Raw genomic sequence first — 18234 nt, 5'->3', positions numbered from 1 at the left:
TTGTGGTTGGAGTGCCAGGCCTCTAGGAATTCTCTGGTATGTCTTTGCTTAGCCTGTCCCAGGATAGATGTGTTGTCCCAGTTGAAATGGTGGGTTTTTTTCATTCGTGTGTAGGGCTACAACGTCATAAACAAACATAGATATATAGATACCATCTATCAACCCCTCAGAAAACGAACAGGAAATGACATCACCACAAACCCCAGGAACCCCATCCAGGACAAACATATAAATAGAAAGCAGGAGACAACAGCTTCGCTTTACTTGGAGGTCGCCACTGATGATGTTACCTAGCCAGGTAATGAAACGTCTGGATATCAAACCTACAGTTCAGAGAGCAAACATACACCCTAAACCCCCCCTTTCATAAAGTTTCTATAACTGTTCATACCAAGATTCAGAAAACGTTTTTCACCCGCTGAAGGCAGGTGTAGAAGATTTCAATCAAATCTAGCATTGCTGGGGAGATGGTGATGTAGGGGTAATGTCACTGGACTAGGAATCCAAGGACTCAAGCTCAGACTCTGCACAAAGAGGTGCAAGTCCCATTAAAACAGCTGCTGAAATAGAAATCCAATGAATAAATCTGAAATTGAAGCTAATGGTGACCATGGCCATCATCATGGATTGTTACCATGGATTTTTCAAGATGGGAATCTGTTGCCTTTACCTGGTCTGGCTATATATGACTCCAGACCCAGAGAGAGGTGGTGGCTGATTCTCAGTTGTTCTCTGGAAAGGCTAACAAATCAAAGTCAACAAAGGCATCTAGAGATGGTCAATAAATGCTGGTCCTGCCAGCAATGTCCAATATGAAAAAATACGGGAGAACAAGCCAACATTAGAACACAAGACAATAATTCCAGATCCTGCCTGGAGGCAGACTTAGATTGACATATGCAACAAATGAGAACATATTTATTCAGCACCTTATTACAGCTCTCAAAAGTCTCAAGCTAGTTCACACAAGTTACTTTAAAGTATTTAGATGCCTTTGAAAAGGACGCAGAGGACATTTACTTGAACAGTACCAGGAATGAAAGATGATGGTAGCATAAAGAAACTAGAGACATTGGGATGATAATCCTTACAGCACGACAGCAGTAAAGTAAAATATGAATCAAAACCATAAAGAGCTTAGATAAGACTCGAGAGAAAAAAAAGGTTTCCACTAACTGAGGAGTCAATATCAGTGAATACAGATAAGGCACTTAATGAAAAGAATCAATATAAAATGAAGGACTTTTTAAATTTAAAAACAATGAATTATGATGATCTGCAATGCAGAGACTGGAAACATTGTGGAAGCAGATTCGAGAACAAATTATGGGGAAATAGTAAGAGAGTGGGACTGGACGCTTTCCAAAGAGCTGGATGAATGTAATGGGCAGAATGAATCTTAAAACACAGATACTGTTGACCCCAAGAGCAATTTCTTAGTGCAAGGCAATGAGGCAATAACACTTTTTGTAAAAAATAGAATTAGTGCATGGAGAAAATGAGGTGTGGAAAACTCCCAACACTTCAAATAGCAACATGAAATATTCAATCACAAACCTTGCTTTAGTTTCAATATTGTCTCAGCTACGACCTATTATTGGGCTGTCTTCAACTCCCGCTCTACGGCACTGATCACAAAAAAGAACATAAATGGCTGATAGTCCAGAGCAATGTTGAGGAGACATTGCACTGATTGAAGTTATTATCATTTAGATAATATGTTAAACTAAGTTTCCATTTGTCTAATCAGATTGGCATAAAATGAATAATGCCACCTGAAGAAGAAATGTGTGGTGTTCTTTCAATCACTGTTTCTGAGGAGTACTTACACTTTGGTTTCATAGTCTTTCCAAGCTTTTTCAATGAGTTTCTTTGGATCCTGCAAGCAGAGATTAAACAGTAGTTTAATTGACCTCAATTATAAATGGATGGCAAAGTCAACACCCATCTGTCACACCAGAAATTGCTGCCAAGATTCAGTGACTGTTAAACTGGGAGCTTCACAGTCCACTTGCTCTCACAGCCACAAAGTACATAGGTCAGGACTGAATAATATTAGGCAATAATTGAGCCAGATAACTCAGTGAGTATTCAAACAATTCCCCAAATTAGCAACAATAAGATTTGAAATTTTGGATAAATGCATTCATCGTAGCAGTATCTGTATCACCGCATCACTAATTAATCTTTTAATCTTCTTTCCTTCAAAAAGGCACAATCTACTCAGTCAACTTGATTGAAACAGCCCATTTCAGTAGCATTCTGCTTTCTAGTGCCTACTTTTAGAAGTTACAAGTGAGGTGGCAATTAGAGATACAAATCGGGTCATATAGACTCCTCAGGTTTATTTTACAATTTTCATGACCATCCAATGTGTTGTTCCTTGGGATTTTAATTCAGTTCAAGCCAACCAGAAATGGTTTTAATCAAATTAACTGCCTCCCCTCATCAACTGAAAAGACTCCAAAGCAGGTCTGAGATTAAAAGAATACTCCCTTAGGATGGATTGGTCTACACCTCAACACCAAGTTGTCAACCATACACACAAGACAGGTGGGTTCTTGAGACATAGAGGTAATGTCCCTACCTCTGGGCTAAGAGGCCCAAGAAGTCCAGCTCCGACAACTACCTACTCCAGAGGTATGTCATAACTTAGCTGAATAGATTAATGAGAGACATCTACACAAGACAAGAAAGGTCATCAGGACTGCAATGTATAAATGGAAATACCAGATGCTTCTTGCCATGAGATGTTCGTAGGGGCCGGAGGGGTTAAAAGTAAAAGGAACATTTGACCACAATAGACTGGACATAGAAAGCATCAATTTGACATTAAAAAGAGTGGAAAGTGTGAGGAAATTAATGTTCCAGGTCTCAGAGGTGACCTGAAACATTAAAATAAATAGAATTTCCATATGTGGCCAGTTTCCAATGATTTCACAGCTCAAAGACACACACAGCTGTCAGATCAGTCTAGAGTGGATGTTAAAATCTTCCACCGAACTGCAGAACGCTGTTCAATCTCAGACTGTGACTCAAATCAAAAGGCGGCAACCTCATTTCAAAACTCAGCCCAAGTACAAAGTCTTATTCATGTCATTTGATTTTAAGGGGGTGCCATGTTTCAAGGAAAACCAGAGTATGAATAACTTTCACATCAGTATTTGGAGGGACTCCAGAAGACAAAGTCCAGGTACCACCCAAAGGCTGGCAGCCGTCCCTCCTGCACCCTCCCCTGCTGTCAGCATCATGTCCTTGCCAATTCTATTGTGCCTTCATCCCAATACAGTTGCCAGAGTGAACATGAAAAGGGGGCACTCAATGGTGCAAATTGATACACACACATGGTCTCTGCTCAGCTGACTTGACATATTGTAGATGGCAATATAATTGGGCCCAAACTCCAAGATCAAGAAATGAGCAGAAATAATGAATTCACAGAATCTGAAGAGTAGTCTCAGTGTCCTTCAGTAGGGGCAGGCCAAAACGTTAACTAGTCTACCCATCATTTCATCAGTATCAGATCTAGCCCAGCACACCCAAGTCCTTTGATTTATTGTAAATCGTTTAGTAACAGCCAGCAACCTCTCAAGAGGCCACATATAGACTCGTAAATTCCAAAGCAACAGAGCGCAAAGGGCTGGAATGCAAAGCAAATTAAATAAGTTACGACTTACCTACCTAGACAAGAATGCCTAAGAATAGCTCATTCTAAGCCCGCAGGCCCAGATAGCTTAGTCAGAACAAAATATAGCCAGTACATGTAATGGGGGTACTAACTAAGGTTATTCCAGGATTGTCACATGACCTCCAGCAGCCTCTACACAGCTGCTCCTTGTTGAATAACATGTATTAACATAATATGTATATAATAACATGAATTAACATAACTTCACAGTGCTCCATGTTCCCAAAGCCGATGAGAAACCCAACTAGGTCATTCTTGACCATCAGCCAAACGGCCTTTTCTTCTCCCTCTCACATCTATGCTTTTGTTAATAAAATCCATTCAGAGAAAATTAGGCAAAGAATTTAATGCACCCTTAACTCTTCTGGTTAGTTCATATGCAGAAGTGACCTAGAGATTAACTTTCAATAACTGGTGACTCCAGGTCAATTCTGGACAGTTAGCCGCTCTAGCTTAGTTGCCTTGGCTTAAAGACTTAGATGGCCAAGTGTTACGTGCTGGATATTCTCTGTGGTACACAAACATTGCTCCAAATGGTAGGGTGATTAAGGACATGTTACTTCATTTTCAATCATAAAATGCAAATTTTTAACTGGTTATTCAATTTCCTTTTAGTCTCTTGTCTTTATTCTACACAGCTTCTCCAATAAGCAGAGGAGAGGAAAGTACACCACAGCCCTATAATAAAAATAATTGTCAGAGGTCTACCAGAAAGCAGAAGCCAAAATTGTTTCTCCCAGAGAGACAGTTAATGTCCTCCTCCACCGTTACCATAGTCAGTTACATGCCCAAGCTAAACGGGGGTGTTAAGGCTACAATTCCTCAAAGACAGATAAAAAGAGAAATAACTTCACCCCTTTTCCTTCCTTCAAATCGCCTTTCAGGAGACTGTCCAATGGAAAGGAAAGGATGTTGTTCATGTTTTGAGTCTGTAAACAAATTTTTTAAAAGTCACCATTAAAATCCTACAAGGAAATAGACAATTGTTTCCAAGCAAGTCATCACCATTCCATTCTTAATTTGGAAATATCACAAGAAGATTTCATATAATCAAACACAAATAAAATGCATGTATTCAATGTTCTGAAGGCCCACAGTGTTGTTCACTTTATGAATTTTTACATTTCATACAAGCAGGATCATGGGAACACCATTGACAAATTTGCTGTTACAGCTTATATTTATAAAGCACCTTTGACATCATATAAGTTTTCCAAGGCACTTCACAGGAGTGTTAACAAAAGTTAAACAGCATCTTAAAATGAAGAAAGAAGGATGGAGAGGCAAAAAAGATTTAAGGAAGGGGTAATTCCATAATTCAGGACATTGACCAAATATGACCAATGATGGATCCAGAATTTGAGGTGTGTGACATACATTGGCAGGAGGTTCTAGAGAGGCCATGAAATGGGAAAGCGGGAACAGAAACAAAAAAAAGCATTGTTAGCATCCTAGTACGGAGAGCTGGGTGAACTGCATTTGGTGCCAGTTTGGATATAGATAAGGTTTTGGATGAGCTTCTGTTGACCAGGAGAGCAGCTATTGTTGTTATTGGGTAACTGGAGCTTGAGAAAGTGTTCAGTGGAAGGTAGGTCAAGAATAGCATGGAGACAAGTGATGTTAAAAACTCGGAGGAGGCAGTCTTGGTGGCAGAAAAGATGAAAGGTTGAAAGTTCGGCTCAAGGTTAAATAAACTGAACCTGTTCTCATTAGAGACAGCCTGGTGTTGCTGCAATGTTTCAGCTGAATGTTTTTTTTCTTTTGTCGACCAAATGTGGCCAACTTTCCGAAATGGAAAAGAGGAATAAAGAGTTACAAAATAGCTTCGATTGTGGTTCTCTTTCCATTCCAATTTCTCCTTACAATTTTAACAATGTAACTACTTACAATTAGAATAATACTGTAAGTTACAGAACATCCTATAACCACAATAAGCAATGTGTCCAACACTGCAGTTAAGCAACCGGTTCATGAGAGAGACTAGAGGTACAGGCTTGCAAGATGGAGTTAGTTAGCTAACAATAGAAGAATTCATTTGTAAATGTGTTTTCAATTATTGAGAAATTGTTTGCTGTTTTATAAATCTTCATCCCTCAAATCAACATCACAAGAAAAAGATAATCTGCTCCTATTCACATTCCTGCTTATAGAGCTAACTCTGCAGTGACAGTTACTGGGTTTCCTACATTACAACAGAGACCACACTTCAAAAGTATTTCATTGGTGCTTTGTGACTTGCCAAGGTGATGCAAGATGCTTTACAAATACAAGTTCTTTCTTTACTGGATCAAAAAGCCCTAAAAACAGGAAAAATAACGGGTTTTAAAAACCCGTTGCAAGGAAGCAGTCCTCTGACATTTCCAAGACACCAGAATCTGACCATTCCCATGAAAAGGAAATATAAGCCACTGTTTTGTTTAAACGGTGTCTCATGTTTTATACAATAGTGTAAAAACATTTGGTTGTGAACAATTCATTTTCTTTGTCTTAGCTTGAAGGATGGCATTATACTTTAAGAATATATATACATATATATATATAATATCTTTGACATTGCAGAACAGGTGGATTGTGATGTCTACACAGTATCCTAGTTGGGTGCATTAGGGATTAATGACAGCCTACAAACTTTGCAAAGTGATAGTTGAACCAATGTTAACTTTGAACAGTTGCTCTGTGAACAGGGCTTTTAAACAGAACGGACAGACTATTCACGAACAGGAAATGCCAAGAGTAATTCAGATACACAGGATAATGATGGTTTTAATAAAAGAAAGCCTATTTCCACTTGGTTATCAAGATGACAAATTTGTAGAAGTGACAGTCAGTACAATTTGGTAGAGTGAATAAAGGAGTTCACTGTAGTGACAAGTGCTCAATGGCTTAATGGACCTGTGTTTCCTGCTCTATGGTCACTGTGCTTAATTAATTAGCTCTTGGGGGCTACACCAAGGCTTAGTGTAAACAGAAGTTTGAGATAACTGTGCAGTTTTGGCCTCCTTATCTCAGGAAAGATATTACTGCCGAAAGAGGGAGTGCAAAGATTCATTAGACTCGTTCCCAGGTTAGCAGGACTTTCCTATGAAGAGAGATTTAGAAAACTAAGCCGGAATTCTCCAAAATTTCAAGTGAGAAGTGTCTCATTGAAACCTACAAAATGCTTAAAACACAGAAAGAGTAGGTGCAGGTAAGATGATCAAGCACAATCTAAAAATAAAGTTGTTGCCATTTAGGATTGAGAAGAGGAGTTGTCTTTTTAAACTCAGAGTGGCGAATCTTTGGAATTGTCTTACCTAGAAGGCGGTTAAAACTCTATTTTTGAGTATATTTGAAGTAGAGAGGCTTGTAAACTTTGATTATTAATGGTATCAAAGAAATGACTGATCAACCGTGATCATATTAATTGGTGTTGCAAACTCAATAGGTTGAATGGCCGACTCCTGTTCCTATGATAACAGGGACAGTGAAGTGGACAACAATAAACATGTGCGTTAAACTCCATCACGGAGAGGTTTTTTGGTTAACAGAGATTTTTTTCTTCTTGTCTCCCCCCATTCCCACAAGACAATTCTCATCCCAAGAATCAAGTAAATACCAAATACCAAGTAAATCTCACCTAATGCCATAATCCTAAAGATAATAGATTGTTCCCTATGTAATGATAAATAAACTAGACACAGTATGACAGCTACTGCCCACCAGATCACATATATAATTGCAGCAAGTCTTTGTACTCTTGTAAACCAATACCCTTGCATTAAAAGGTTAACGTCAATTGTTTTTCTAATTGCTGGCTGTACTTTCATAACAGAATGATTTCCAAACAGAATAATTTAAATGCATTAAGCTCTATCTGCCACCTTCTGAACTCTCTATGTCCCTTTGAAACCTCTTATGTCTACCACTTAGCTTATTTTCCTTTCATCTACTAAAAACCAGATGCTTACAATGGCACACAGTGAAATGGTGAGTTGAACACACTTACCAGGTTTTTAAAGAGTGCTGTTACTTCACGTGTGAAAACACCAAGGTTAAGGAAACCCATAGACAACTCATTCTTGTTTTGAGATAGATGGTGGTTCCCAAAGCTTTCCAGAACTTCAATGTACTGCTCCTTATTCTCCACATGTGCTGAACACCAACATCAAAGGAAAAAAACAGGCTTCTTGTTAGATAAAGGTTCAATGGACACCCATACTAACTCCCACATCAACACACAATGTCAGCTGGTCTCCAAGTACATTCTCTGTACCAGTTTCTGTAGTGAAGGAGAATCCAAACCAATAAATCATTCATTCTCCCAACACCTCCCCCCACCCCCCACCACAGTATAATCAGGAACACACAGGATAACGGTGGTATAGTTACATCAAACCCAGCCAGCATTAGTTACCTTCACACTAAACAGATGAAATTCTCAGGCTGGGAAGGGAAAGTGAAACCAGCAAGATCGATAGATCTCATTAAATATGTTGCATTTACAAATGAGTATCAAGGAAAAATTTCACTAGAAACAAATGTTTTAATATGTAAATAATAAGCTTGCAAAAATCTGAAATCAAATGAAGCTTTATGGGGGATTCAACTGGAATTGGTCAATGCTTTAAATTCATTATCTAATAAAAATCTATGAAATGCTGGACGCATAAGACTGTAAAATGGTGACAGCACAGAAGGCTGTTATACCCATGCTAGCACTCTGGAATTGTAGTTCCCCTGGCTCCACCTCCTCTCCCTTTTCCTGTAGCTCTGATTTGTTTACCCGTGTTAATTTGGTGCTCATCTAATTCCTTTTCTTTTGGTAGCCACAAATGAACCTGCCTCCTGCACACTCCTAGGAAAGAACATTCCAGCTCCTAATCATTTGCCACTGAAGGTGTTTTTTTTCTTGTGTCCTGCTGCCACTTTTGCCAATCACCTTAATTGATGTCCTCTGGTTCCTGATCCTTCGGTCAATGAGAATGGAATTTCTCTCCATCTAACCCTGCCCCATCACAAGACCATAAGATATCGGAGTAGCATTAGGCTATTCAGCCCTTCAGTCGATCATGGCAGATTTGTTTCTCAACCCCACTCTCCTGCCTTCTCCCTATAACCCATTTTCCTTTTCCAATCAAAAACCTTTCTGTCTTATACACTCAATGACTAGTCCACTAGAGCCCTCTACGGTAATGAGTTCCACAGTCATCGCCTTCTGATTGTAAAAAATTCCTCATCCCAATTCTAAAGGGTTGCCCCTTCACTCTGTGGCTCTGTCCCCTGTCCTAGTCTCTCCTACTAGTGGAAGCATCATCTCCACTTTCACTCTATCCAGGTCTCTCAGTATCCTGCAAATCAGACCTCCCCTTATCTTTCTAAACCCCACTCAGTATAGACCCCAAGTTCTCAACCGCTCTTCAAAAGATAAGCCCTTCATCCCTGGGACTACTATTGTAAACCTCCTCTGGACCCCCTCCAATTCCAGCACAATTTTCCCTAGATACCGGGTGGGAGGGGAGCGGCAAAACTGCACACAACATTCCAAATGCAGTCTGATCAACCTCAGCTGTACATTTCTACTCTTGTACTCTAGCCCTCTTGAAATGAACACAACACTACATTTGTCTTCCTAACCACCAGCTGAACCTGCACGTTAACTACAAGAGAATCCTGAACTAGGACTCCCAAGCCCGTCTGTACTTCAGATATCTGAAGCTTTTCCCCATTTAGAAAATAGCCTACCCCTGTACATCTTTGGATTGTGGAAGGAAACCGGAGCACCCGGAGGAAACCCACGCAGACACAGAGAGAATGTACAAACTCCACGCTTATAATTGCCCGAGGTGGGAATCGAACCAGGTCCCTGGCACTGTGAAGCAGCCAGGCTACCCCTACCAAAAAATATAAAACCTCACACTTTGCCACATGGTAGGAGGAAACCCACGCAGACACGGAGAGAATGTACAAACTCCACACTTATAATTGCCCGAGGTGGGAATCGAACCAGGTCCCTGGCACTGTGAAGCAGCTAGGCCACCCCTACCAAAAATACCTACCAAAATATAAAACCTCACACTTTGCCACATGGTATTCCATCTGTCACTTATCTGCCTACTCTCCTCATCTGTTCAAGTCCTTCTGCAGCCACCCTGCATCCTCAACACTACTGGTCAGTGCTCTGTGCTTTGTGACATCTGCAAACTCAGCAAAAACCCACAGTTCCTTCATCCAGATTGTTCATATATAACAATGCATTATGGCGTTGAGCACCTCAAAAAAAAAATCTCCCATCCACAGTCTCCTCTAAAATAATCACTCCAGCTTCTCCAACCTGTCTGCATAAAATGTCCCTGGAACCATTCCTTTGACCCTATCCTGAACTCTATCTAAAGCCTTCACATGCTTCCTGGACAATGCCCAAAATCAGATTGAATGATCCAATTGAAGCAAATCAGTGTTTTAAGTTTTCAGCATTACATCAATACCTTTGTACTTTTATGCTTCAACTTCAAAACTATAAATATTCAATTGACCCCCAGCCTCAACCTCTTGAGGAGAGCATTCCAGGTTTCCACTACTCCTTGAGTGGCCAAGTTCTTCCTCAGGCTACCACTGGATGTTGAATTCTAGTGCTACGCCTCTTTGTTCCAGATTTCCCCAGACAGGGATTAAACAAACGATTGATTTCAAATCTCAAACACATCAACTAGATTATCTTCTGTGGTCAAATGAATACAAGTCTAATGTGCCCTAATAACCCAACTGTCATTCTGGTATGCTCAGCAGGTCTGGCAGCATCTGTGGAGAGAAATCAGAGTTACCATTTCAGATCAAATGACCATTCCTCAGAACTCCCTGTCACTCTGGTGACTCTGTACTGCAGCTCCATTTACCACCAAAATATTCTTCAAGAGAAGTGATGCTCAGATCAGATTGCTGAACTCCAGATGTGTACAGACAAGCAAATATAAACTTCCTCAAGTTGTAGTTGCAATTGTCTCCTTTCACAAGCCTGAAAAGATTTATTTCAGCATTTTCTGCTCAGGTTGCATCGACTGCAGGTGGGACAGTGGACTGAAGTGAATCGTGGTGCAATACTACAGTAACAATCCCAATACCAATGCAGGTATGTTTGTAGTTACATTTGCAATTGGTTTTAGTCACCATACAGTCATGGCGAATCTTTCAGTGAATGGAGCAGACATGTCTCCTGCACTCAAGATTGTCACATAATGGGAATGACACATCAAGTAGCTCACAATATTGAAGATTCTAGTCATGATTTGGAGGAGCCGTGTTGGACTGGGGTGGACAAAGTTAAAAATAACACAATACCAGGTTATAGTCCAACAGGTTTATTTGGAAGCACTAGCTTTCAAAATACTGCTCCTTCATCAGGTTGTGAAACAGGATCATAAGACACAGAATTTATAGCAAACGATTACAGTGTCATGCAGCTGAAGTGATATATTGAACAAACCTAAATTGTTAAGTCTTTCATCTTTTAGGATGAGTTTGCTAGTTTTGCTTCTTTAATATGTAAATCTCAGAACTTCTTTTAGGTCAAATTCTCAAGATAACTTAAGGTTTTATAACAAAAGGTGCAATCTCAGCTCAGACAGTGCATTAAAGTTGTAAGGTTAGTGGCTGTCTGTTTCCCAATCTTAAGTCAGACTGGTTCTATTTCTAAAGTGGAATTTACAAGGTATTACATAGATTGACTGCCTGTAGATTACGCATTTATTGAGCAAAATAGAATGTATATGCAAATATAATTCTGCAAATATAAATTCACCCCATAAATGTATATGTGTGTGCTTGCAGGAGAGAGAGAGAGAGAGAGAGAGAGGATTTGTGCATGGGTGTGAGTTGTATATGTATGCGTATGAGAGAGAGTCTGCATAAGTGTGTGTGTGCATGAGTGTGTGTGTGTGCACACACATGCGCGCGTGGTCACCTGCAGTGTGACATGAACCCAAGGTCCCGGTTGAGACCATCCCCATAGCTATCAGCCTCTGCTCAGCCACTCTGCATTGTTGCCTGTCCCAAAGTCCACCTTGAAGGATGGCCACCTGAAGGTCCGCGGCCGAATGTCCCAGACTGCTGAAGTGTTCCCCAACTGGAAGGGAACACACTTGCCTGGTGATTGTTGTGCGGTGTCCATTCATCCATTGACGTAGCCACGCACACATCCTCTCACAGGCTTATAATGCCTCATACTCTCACACATACTTTAGCAAGCTTGCTCACATGCAAGCACACACTCTCTCACATGCACTCACACTAACATGCACACACTTACTGTCTCTGTCTCTCTCTCTCTCTCCTGCACACACACACAAACTTATGGGGTGCATTTATATTTGCACAATTATATTTGCATATAATTCTAAACTCATTCCAAAAATGAAAGATCTATTCTAGGTTTGCTCAATACATCATTTCAGCTGCATGACACTATAATCTTTTGCTATAAATTCTGTGTTTTACGGTCCTGCTTCACAACCACCTGATGAAAAAGCAGTGCTACAAAGGCTAATGCTTCCAAATAAACCTGTTGAACTATAACCTGGTGTTGTGTGATTTTTAATTTTGAAGATTCTAGTGTTCTTAGCACTAGGCCAGGAGACCTGTCTTCAAGTTGATTCTGCCCCAGAGATGTGTCATAACACGCCTGAACAGGTTGACTTAAGACAGAGCGCTAGAAATCTACTTGTTCTTTTTTCAGAGCAAGAGTGAGTGAAGGAAAGAATGTGCAGTTTGGAAAGATTCGTAAGATATTCTAGCAATCAGACAGCCCTTGAGATGAACCTTTCTTCCATGCGCAAAACTGATCTTAATATTTCCCAGTTTAATGTTTAAATCTATGGCCCCATTATTTGGCATATATCCAAATAAAATCAAAAGATCAAACATTATACAAATTGGCAAATAATCCAAACACCAATTTGTTTTCCACCACCATTTTGCCCATAGATTGATGTTATGGTATACGGTTTGGCCACTCTCATACAGCTCCATACTGTTGTTTTTAAAATGAAATAAAACTGTTACTGGGTGGAGAGGGCATCAATTGTAGCTCACAGGGGAATAAAATCTTGTTTTCTCTGCAGATACCCATAAGGCACATAGCCAGTAAGAAATGGGACTATTCTCTTAGAACTGCTGATTCTGAACAATGAGATTCCAATCATTACTTGGTGGGAGTAATATTTCCATTGTCTTATCAATGACTGGATTTTTATCTGATAAACGCTTTTGGAGCTCATTTAGTTCAGTTGGCTGAATGGCTGGTGTGTGATGCAGAATGATGCCTACAGCATGGATTCAATTGCAACAGTGGCTGAGGTTACCGTGAAGTATTCTCCTTCTCAACCTCACCCCTTAGCCTGAAGCACAGTGATGTTCAGGTTAAACAACCACCAGGCATCTCTCCCTCTCTAATAAGAGAGCAGTCCTGTGACCCAGTAGGACTGTGGACACCTTACCTGTTGAAGTCAGCCACTTCCCCTATTTGATAGCCTTCTGTTCCTTATTTTGTTCTTTATCTTATTACTTCATTTAAACCCTGTTTAATTTCAACATAAATGATTACTAGCTGATCATTTCAGCTAGCAATGTTGAGTTAATCAGTTCATTACTAGCTGAAATGATCAACTAGTAATCATTTCTGTTGAAGGTAAACAGAGGGTTTTCAGAATTTCACATTCTTAGAGCCCTCACCTTTGCCTCAGACTCAAATGTTATCTCCTAAAGCCTTAGACTCAATATTGCCAGGTCACCAGTTTAAGCCAAAACCGAGGTGGAGTGGAGTTAGGGACAATTCCTGACGCAGATTTGTTAGACCCTGGGCTGCTCCAATATAGGAAGAGGCAATTTTATTTATTAAAAACAAAGCATGGATGAATATTGACATAGCTGAAAATTCAGAGTTAGAAGCAAAATGATGGAATAGATAGAACCAACACAGACACGATAGGCCTCCTTTGTTGCTTATGGTTACGACCTCTGCTGGCATTCATGGTTCTGAGTTTATAGTCCAACTTTCAGGACCGCATTATATCCCACTTTGTTTTACAGCTTACAATACTTTAAAAGTACAGATACTGTAGAAAACACAGATCACTTGTGAACAATGGTTCTGCAAACAGCAGTGTGATAATAATCAGATCATCTGGTTTCTTTTTTAAATAAAGTGATGTTGGTTTAGGAACAAATATTGGCAGGCCACCAGGGAGCTCTCTGTTCTTTTTCAACTAGTGTCACGGGACCATTTACATCCATTTGAGAGGGTAACAAGGCTTTGATTTAATTCTTGTCTGAAATAAGACACTAACAATGCAGAACTCCTTTCAATGGCGAGAATGTTGCAAATGTATTAGGCGCTTATACCTCTGGAGTGGCTAATATTCTGACTCAGAAGTGAGAATTCTATCCTGTAGGCCACAACCAACAGCAACATGCAGAACGATTGGTGGGGAGGAGAGGGTGCTAAAAGATACTGCACCACTAGCTAGTGTTTTGCTGAGACCTATTGAGAATATTTTGAAGCTGCATATACACACAAACTGAATAGAAAAGTAATGTCTATCTGGGTTGGCATTCACCTCAAGTGCATTTGTAAATTAGAACAACTCACTGTTCATCGCGCATACTAAACTGGCAAGTTAGTGAAGCAGGAGAAATGCCTAAGCCTTAATAACTCTCCCATCTTTGGAAATGTACTCACATAAGCAGCTCTTTTATAGGCTATTATCCACCACACAAAATTCTCCATTCATCCCTCTCCATTCCACATTTGTCAGAGGGAATTATTTTCCCTCACACAGCACAGCTTCAGTCAATCATAGAGTCTCAAGAATTAATTCTTTTGGATTGAGACTCCATAACCCTAGCCAGAGTGTGTGACTTACAGAGTCCAGAGGAGTGAATGGCTTTAATCAACTTCTTCATCTTCAGTAGGATGGCCTGATCTGCTTCCAGCGACTAAAAGAAAAAAAAGTACCATCAAGACACAACTCCTCAGGAAACTTCCAACAGAGCCAGCAACATAGAGAGCTACACAGCCGAATCAGTTTGCACTGACAGCATACATAGTGACAAGCATACATTCAATAGAACGGACTGAATTGAACCCATGCATGACTTCGCAAAAGAAAAGTCAAGAAACTCAGTAGCAACCCCCCTTCTCTCATTCCTCCCACTCATCCACTCATTCCTCAGACAAAATGATCTTGTGGCTTTCATTAGCACTATTAATAATGGCCAAAAGTCATTCTTGCATTTCAAAAAGAAGATCTGGACACAGGAGTCTAGGTACAGTCTGAACAGAGCTCTTTACAAGTTGAATAGTAGTCCTTGTGACAACGTTAACATGGAAGAAAGTCTCAAAGCACAACATTTATCCAAAGCCTCCAGATTTGAAAAGGCAGATAATTTACACGTATATTGCTTAATCTAATATGTAAATATGATGAAAATCACACTGCTGTATTGTTATACTGTTATCATATGGAATTTACAACAGAGAAACAAGCCACTCATGGTAACCATGTTCATTTTTGAACTTTGTCCGTGTGTAGGTGATAGTCAATCACCCGCTCAGATTTAGCACACAATTTAAGTTTATTGCATCTTTCATGACCTCAGAATATCCTAACTTCTTGGTACTTTCTGATGTGTATTTTGTGTTAAGACATAGGAAATGTGGCAAATAATTTGCCTACAGTGTAAGGTCCAACAAACAGCAATGACTATAACTGATCACAGAATATTTCCAGTGATGCTGGTTTGACAGATTAATATATGGCAGGACACTGAGCAGAACTCCCCTGGCCTCCTCTTCAAAATAGTTTCATGAATGTTTATGTCCATCCAAGAGAGCTAGATGGGGCCTTGATGTAGCAACTTGTCCAAAAACCACCCGGATGCATCAGCCTGCATTTTGTGCCCATGTTTCTGAAGAAGGGCTTGAACCTTATCCAGAGGCAAGAGTACTACCAACCAAGGCAAGGAGGAGGCTGTTAATATGACCCATGTATTGTTATGCCACTAACAGGATGTTGCTGCCAAGCCAAAAAGATGGACATCTATCAAACAAGTAGGTAAGATGCTAACTGAATTTCAGTGCTGCTGTATTGATAGCTGCATCCACAGTTAATATTTCCCAAAAACTGACAGATCATGCAAAATACCCTTCTGCTGGTTGTAATGAAACACATCAGCTTGCACTTGCAAAACTCTCAAATGTCCCATGTCATATTCCTAATGTCACACATTAGATGTGATTCTGCAATTGGACAGCATTGGTTAAATAAACTGGCGCGTGAGAAGAATTACATTGTCAATCGATTCAGGCTCATCAGTTGGCCTCACTGTATGGCTCACTTGCACATTCTGGAAGCTACATATCAATACACAAAGGTCGTATTATTTAACAGAAGATAGATGTACACACACTGCACCTCCTTCAACTGAACAAAATAGGTGACAGCTATCCTCATTTTACAGGGCAACACCTTGATGAATCAGAATTAACCTGTCTGGTTTAAAATATAAACAAAGCTAAGCAGTTAATTATCAGTCATCATTGACTAGAGCAATGCCTCTACCGATCAGCACTTTCCTTCCATATTGTTTTCCCTCAAAATTAGTAACCCTTGCAATTTAATCTGATGAGGTCAGGATTAACAGCTTCCTTATCCCAAACTGGCTCTTTTTCACCATGAGACATCCAATCTCCACTTCCACCTGAAGACCACCATCCCTGGATGTTGCTCATCAGTTTTTCAATGAATGTAAGCCAATTATCCCATTATACGATAAAGCTCTGTAAAAGTATTTTAGTTTTACTTCTGATAGTCTGATACTTCTGCAAGCAACCAATCACAGATTTGTCCCTCAATTACATATTTGCATAGTTGTAATGCTCATCACCAGGAGCCAAACTATGTTCAAAGTTGCCACCTTTACCTCTTTCTATTGATTATACCTCTCCCCGAACGCTTAAGAATTGAAAGCTAACCAAGCAAAAAACTAATGTCACTAAACAAAAATGGGTAGAATAGTTCCAGAGGGAATTTGTGCCACTCACTCAGGACTGGCCGATATCTCTCTTGGCTACTTTCCCCACTTTGGCTCAACTCAGCCTCATCTCTCTCTTTCACCCCCATATCTGACACTACCTATTACCCCCTGTGTCCAATACCATCTCTTCTACCTTCTTGACTCCCCCCTTCCCAAATTTGGTTGTCACATCATAACAATAACTTGACTGAGTTTTTTGAAGAAGTAACAAAGAGCACTGATGAGGGCAGAGTGATGGATGTGATCTATATGGACTTCAGAAAAGCGTTTGACAAGGTTCCTCATGGTTGACCAGTTAGCAAGGTTAGATCACAAGGAAACCAATCATTTGGACACAGAACTGGCTCCAAAGTAGAAGACTGAGGTGGAGGGTTGCTTTTCAGGTTGCAGGCCTGAGACCAGTGGTGTGCCCCAAGGATTAATGCTGGGTCCACAGCTTTTTGTCATTTATATAAATGATTTAGATGTGAACATAGGAGGTATGGTTAGTAAGTTTGCAGATGACACCAAGATTGGAGATGTAGTGAACAGTGAAGAACGTTACCTCAGAGTACAATGGGATCTCGATCAAATGGGTCAATGGGACGAGGAATGGCAGATGGAGTTTAATTTAGAAAGGCATTTTGGAAAGGCAAATCAGGGCAGGACTTCTACACTTAATGATAAGGTCCTGGGGTGGGGGTTGCTGATCAAAAAGAGTCCTTGGAGTGCAGATTCATAGTTCCTTACAAATGGAGTTGCAGATAGAGAGGATAGTGAAGAAGGTGGTGTTTGGTACGCTTGCCTTTATTGGTCAGTGCACTGACCATAGGAGTTGGGAGGTCATGTTGCAGCTGTACAAAACGTTAGGCTACTTTTGGAATATTACGTGCAATTCTGGTATCCCTACTATTAGGAAAGTTGCTGTGATACATGAAAGAAAAGATTTACAAAAATGTTGCTCGGGTTGGAGGGTTTGAGCTATATGGAGAGGCTGAATAGGTTGAGATAATTTTATAGAGGTTTATAAAATCATGAGGGGCATGGATAGGGTAAATAGACAAGGTTGAAGTGAGGGAAAGATTTAAGGGGCAGCTTTTTCACAGGGAAGGTGGTGTGTATATAGAATGAGCTGCCAGAGGAAGTGGTGGAGGCTGGTACAGTTACAACATTTTAAAAGCATCTGGATGGGTTTCTGAATAGGAAGAGTTTAGAGAGATATAGTCCAAGTGTGACAAATGGGACTTGATTAATTTAGGATAGTTGGTCGGCATGGACAAGTTGGACTGAAGGGTCTGTTTCCATGCTGTACATCTCTATGGCTCTAAAGCCTTTAGTTTGCATCAACTGACGTCACAATGGATGGAGTGAGAGGTCTGTACATTGTCATGATAGTGGATCACTGTCCCAAATTACTTATGGGCATAGAGAATTTAAGTAAGACTTTTGTATGCAAAATGGAAAAGGACATACAAAGCATTTCCTCGAGATAGACCATGGAA

General features: G+C 40.2%; 1 protein-coding gene across 1 annotated transcript in view; it reads right to left on the bottom strand.

Moving 5' to 3' along the window:
- Positions 1-18234, bottom strand: part of LOC122563615 (arf-GAP with SH3 domain, ANK repeat and PH domain-containing protein 2-like) — a 78106-nt gene that overhangs the window by 45154 nt on the left and 14718 nt on the right. Inside the window, exons 2-5 of the mRNA XM_043717576.1 lie at positions 14581-14653; positions 7674-7819; positions 4543-4617; positions 1830-1879 (exon numbers count right to left, since the gene is read on the bottom strand). Coding sequence (XP_043573511.1) covers positions 1830-1879; positions 4543-4617; positions 7674-7819; positions 14581-14653 — 344 coding nt within the window. The remainder of the gene's footprint in view (positions 1-1829; positions 1880-4542; positions 4618-7673; positions 7820-14580; positions 14654-18234) is intronic.

This window comes from Chiloscyllium plagiosum, chromosome 27 (assembly GCF_004010195.1).
Source record: "Chiloscyllium plagiosum isolate BGI_BamShark_2017 chromosome 27, ASM401019v2, whole genome shotgun sequence".
NCBI classification, from domain to species: Eukaryota; Metazoa; Chordata; class Chondrichthyes; order Orectolobiformes; family Hemiscylliidae; genus Chiloscyllium; species Chiloscyllium plagiosum.
The sequence above is the reverse complement of the archived record's forward strand: the minus strand, read 5'-3'. Positions and strand labels throughout refer to the sequence as shown.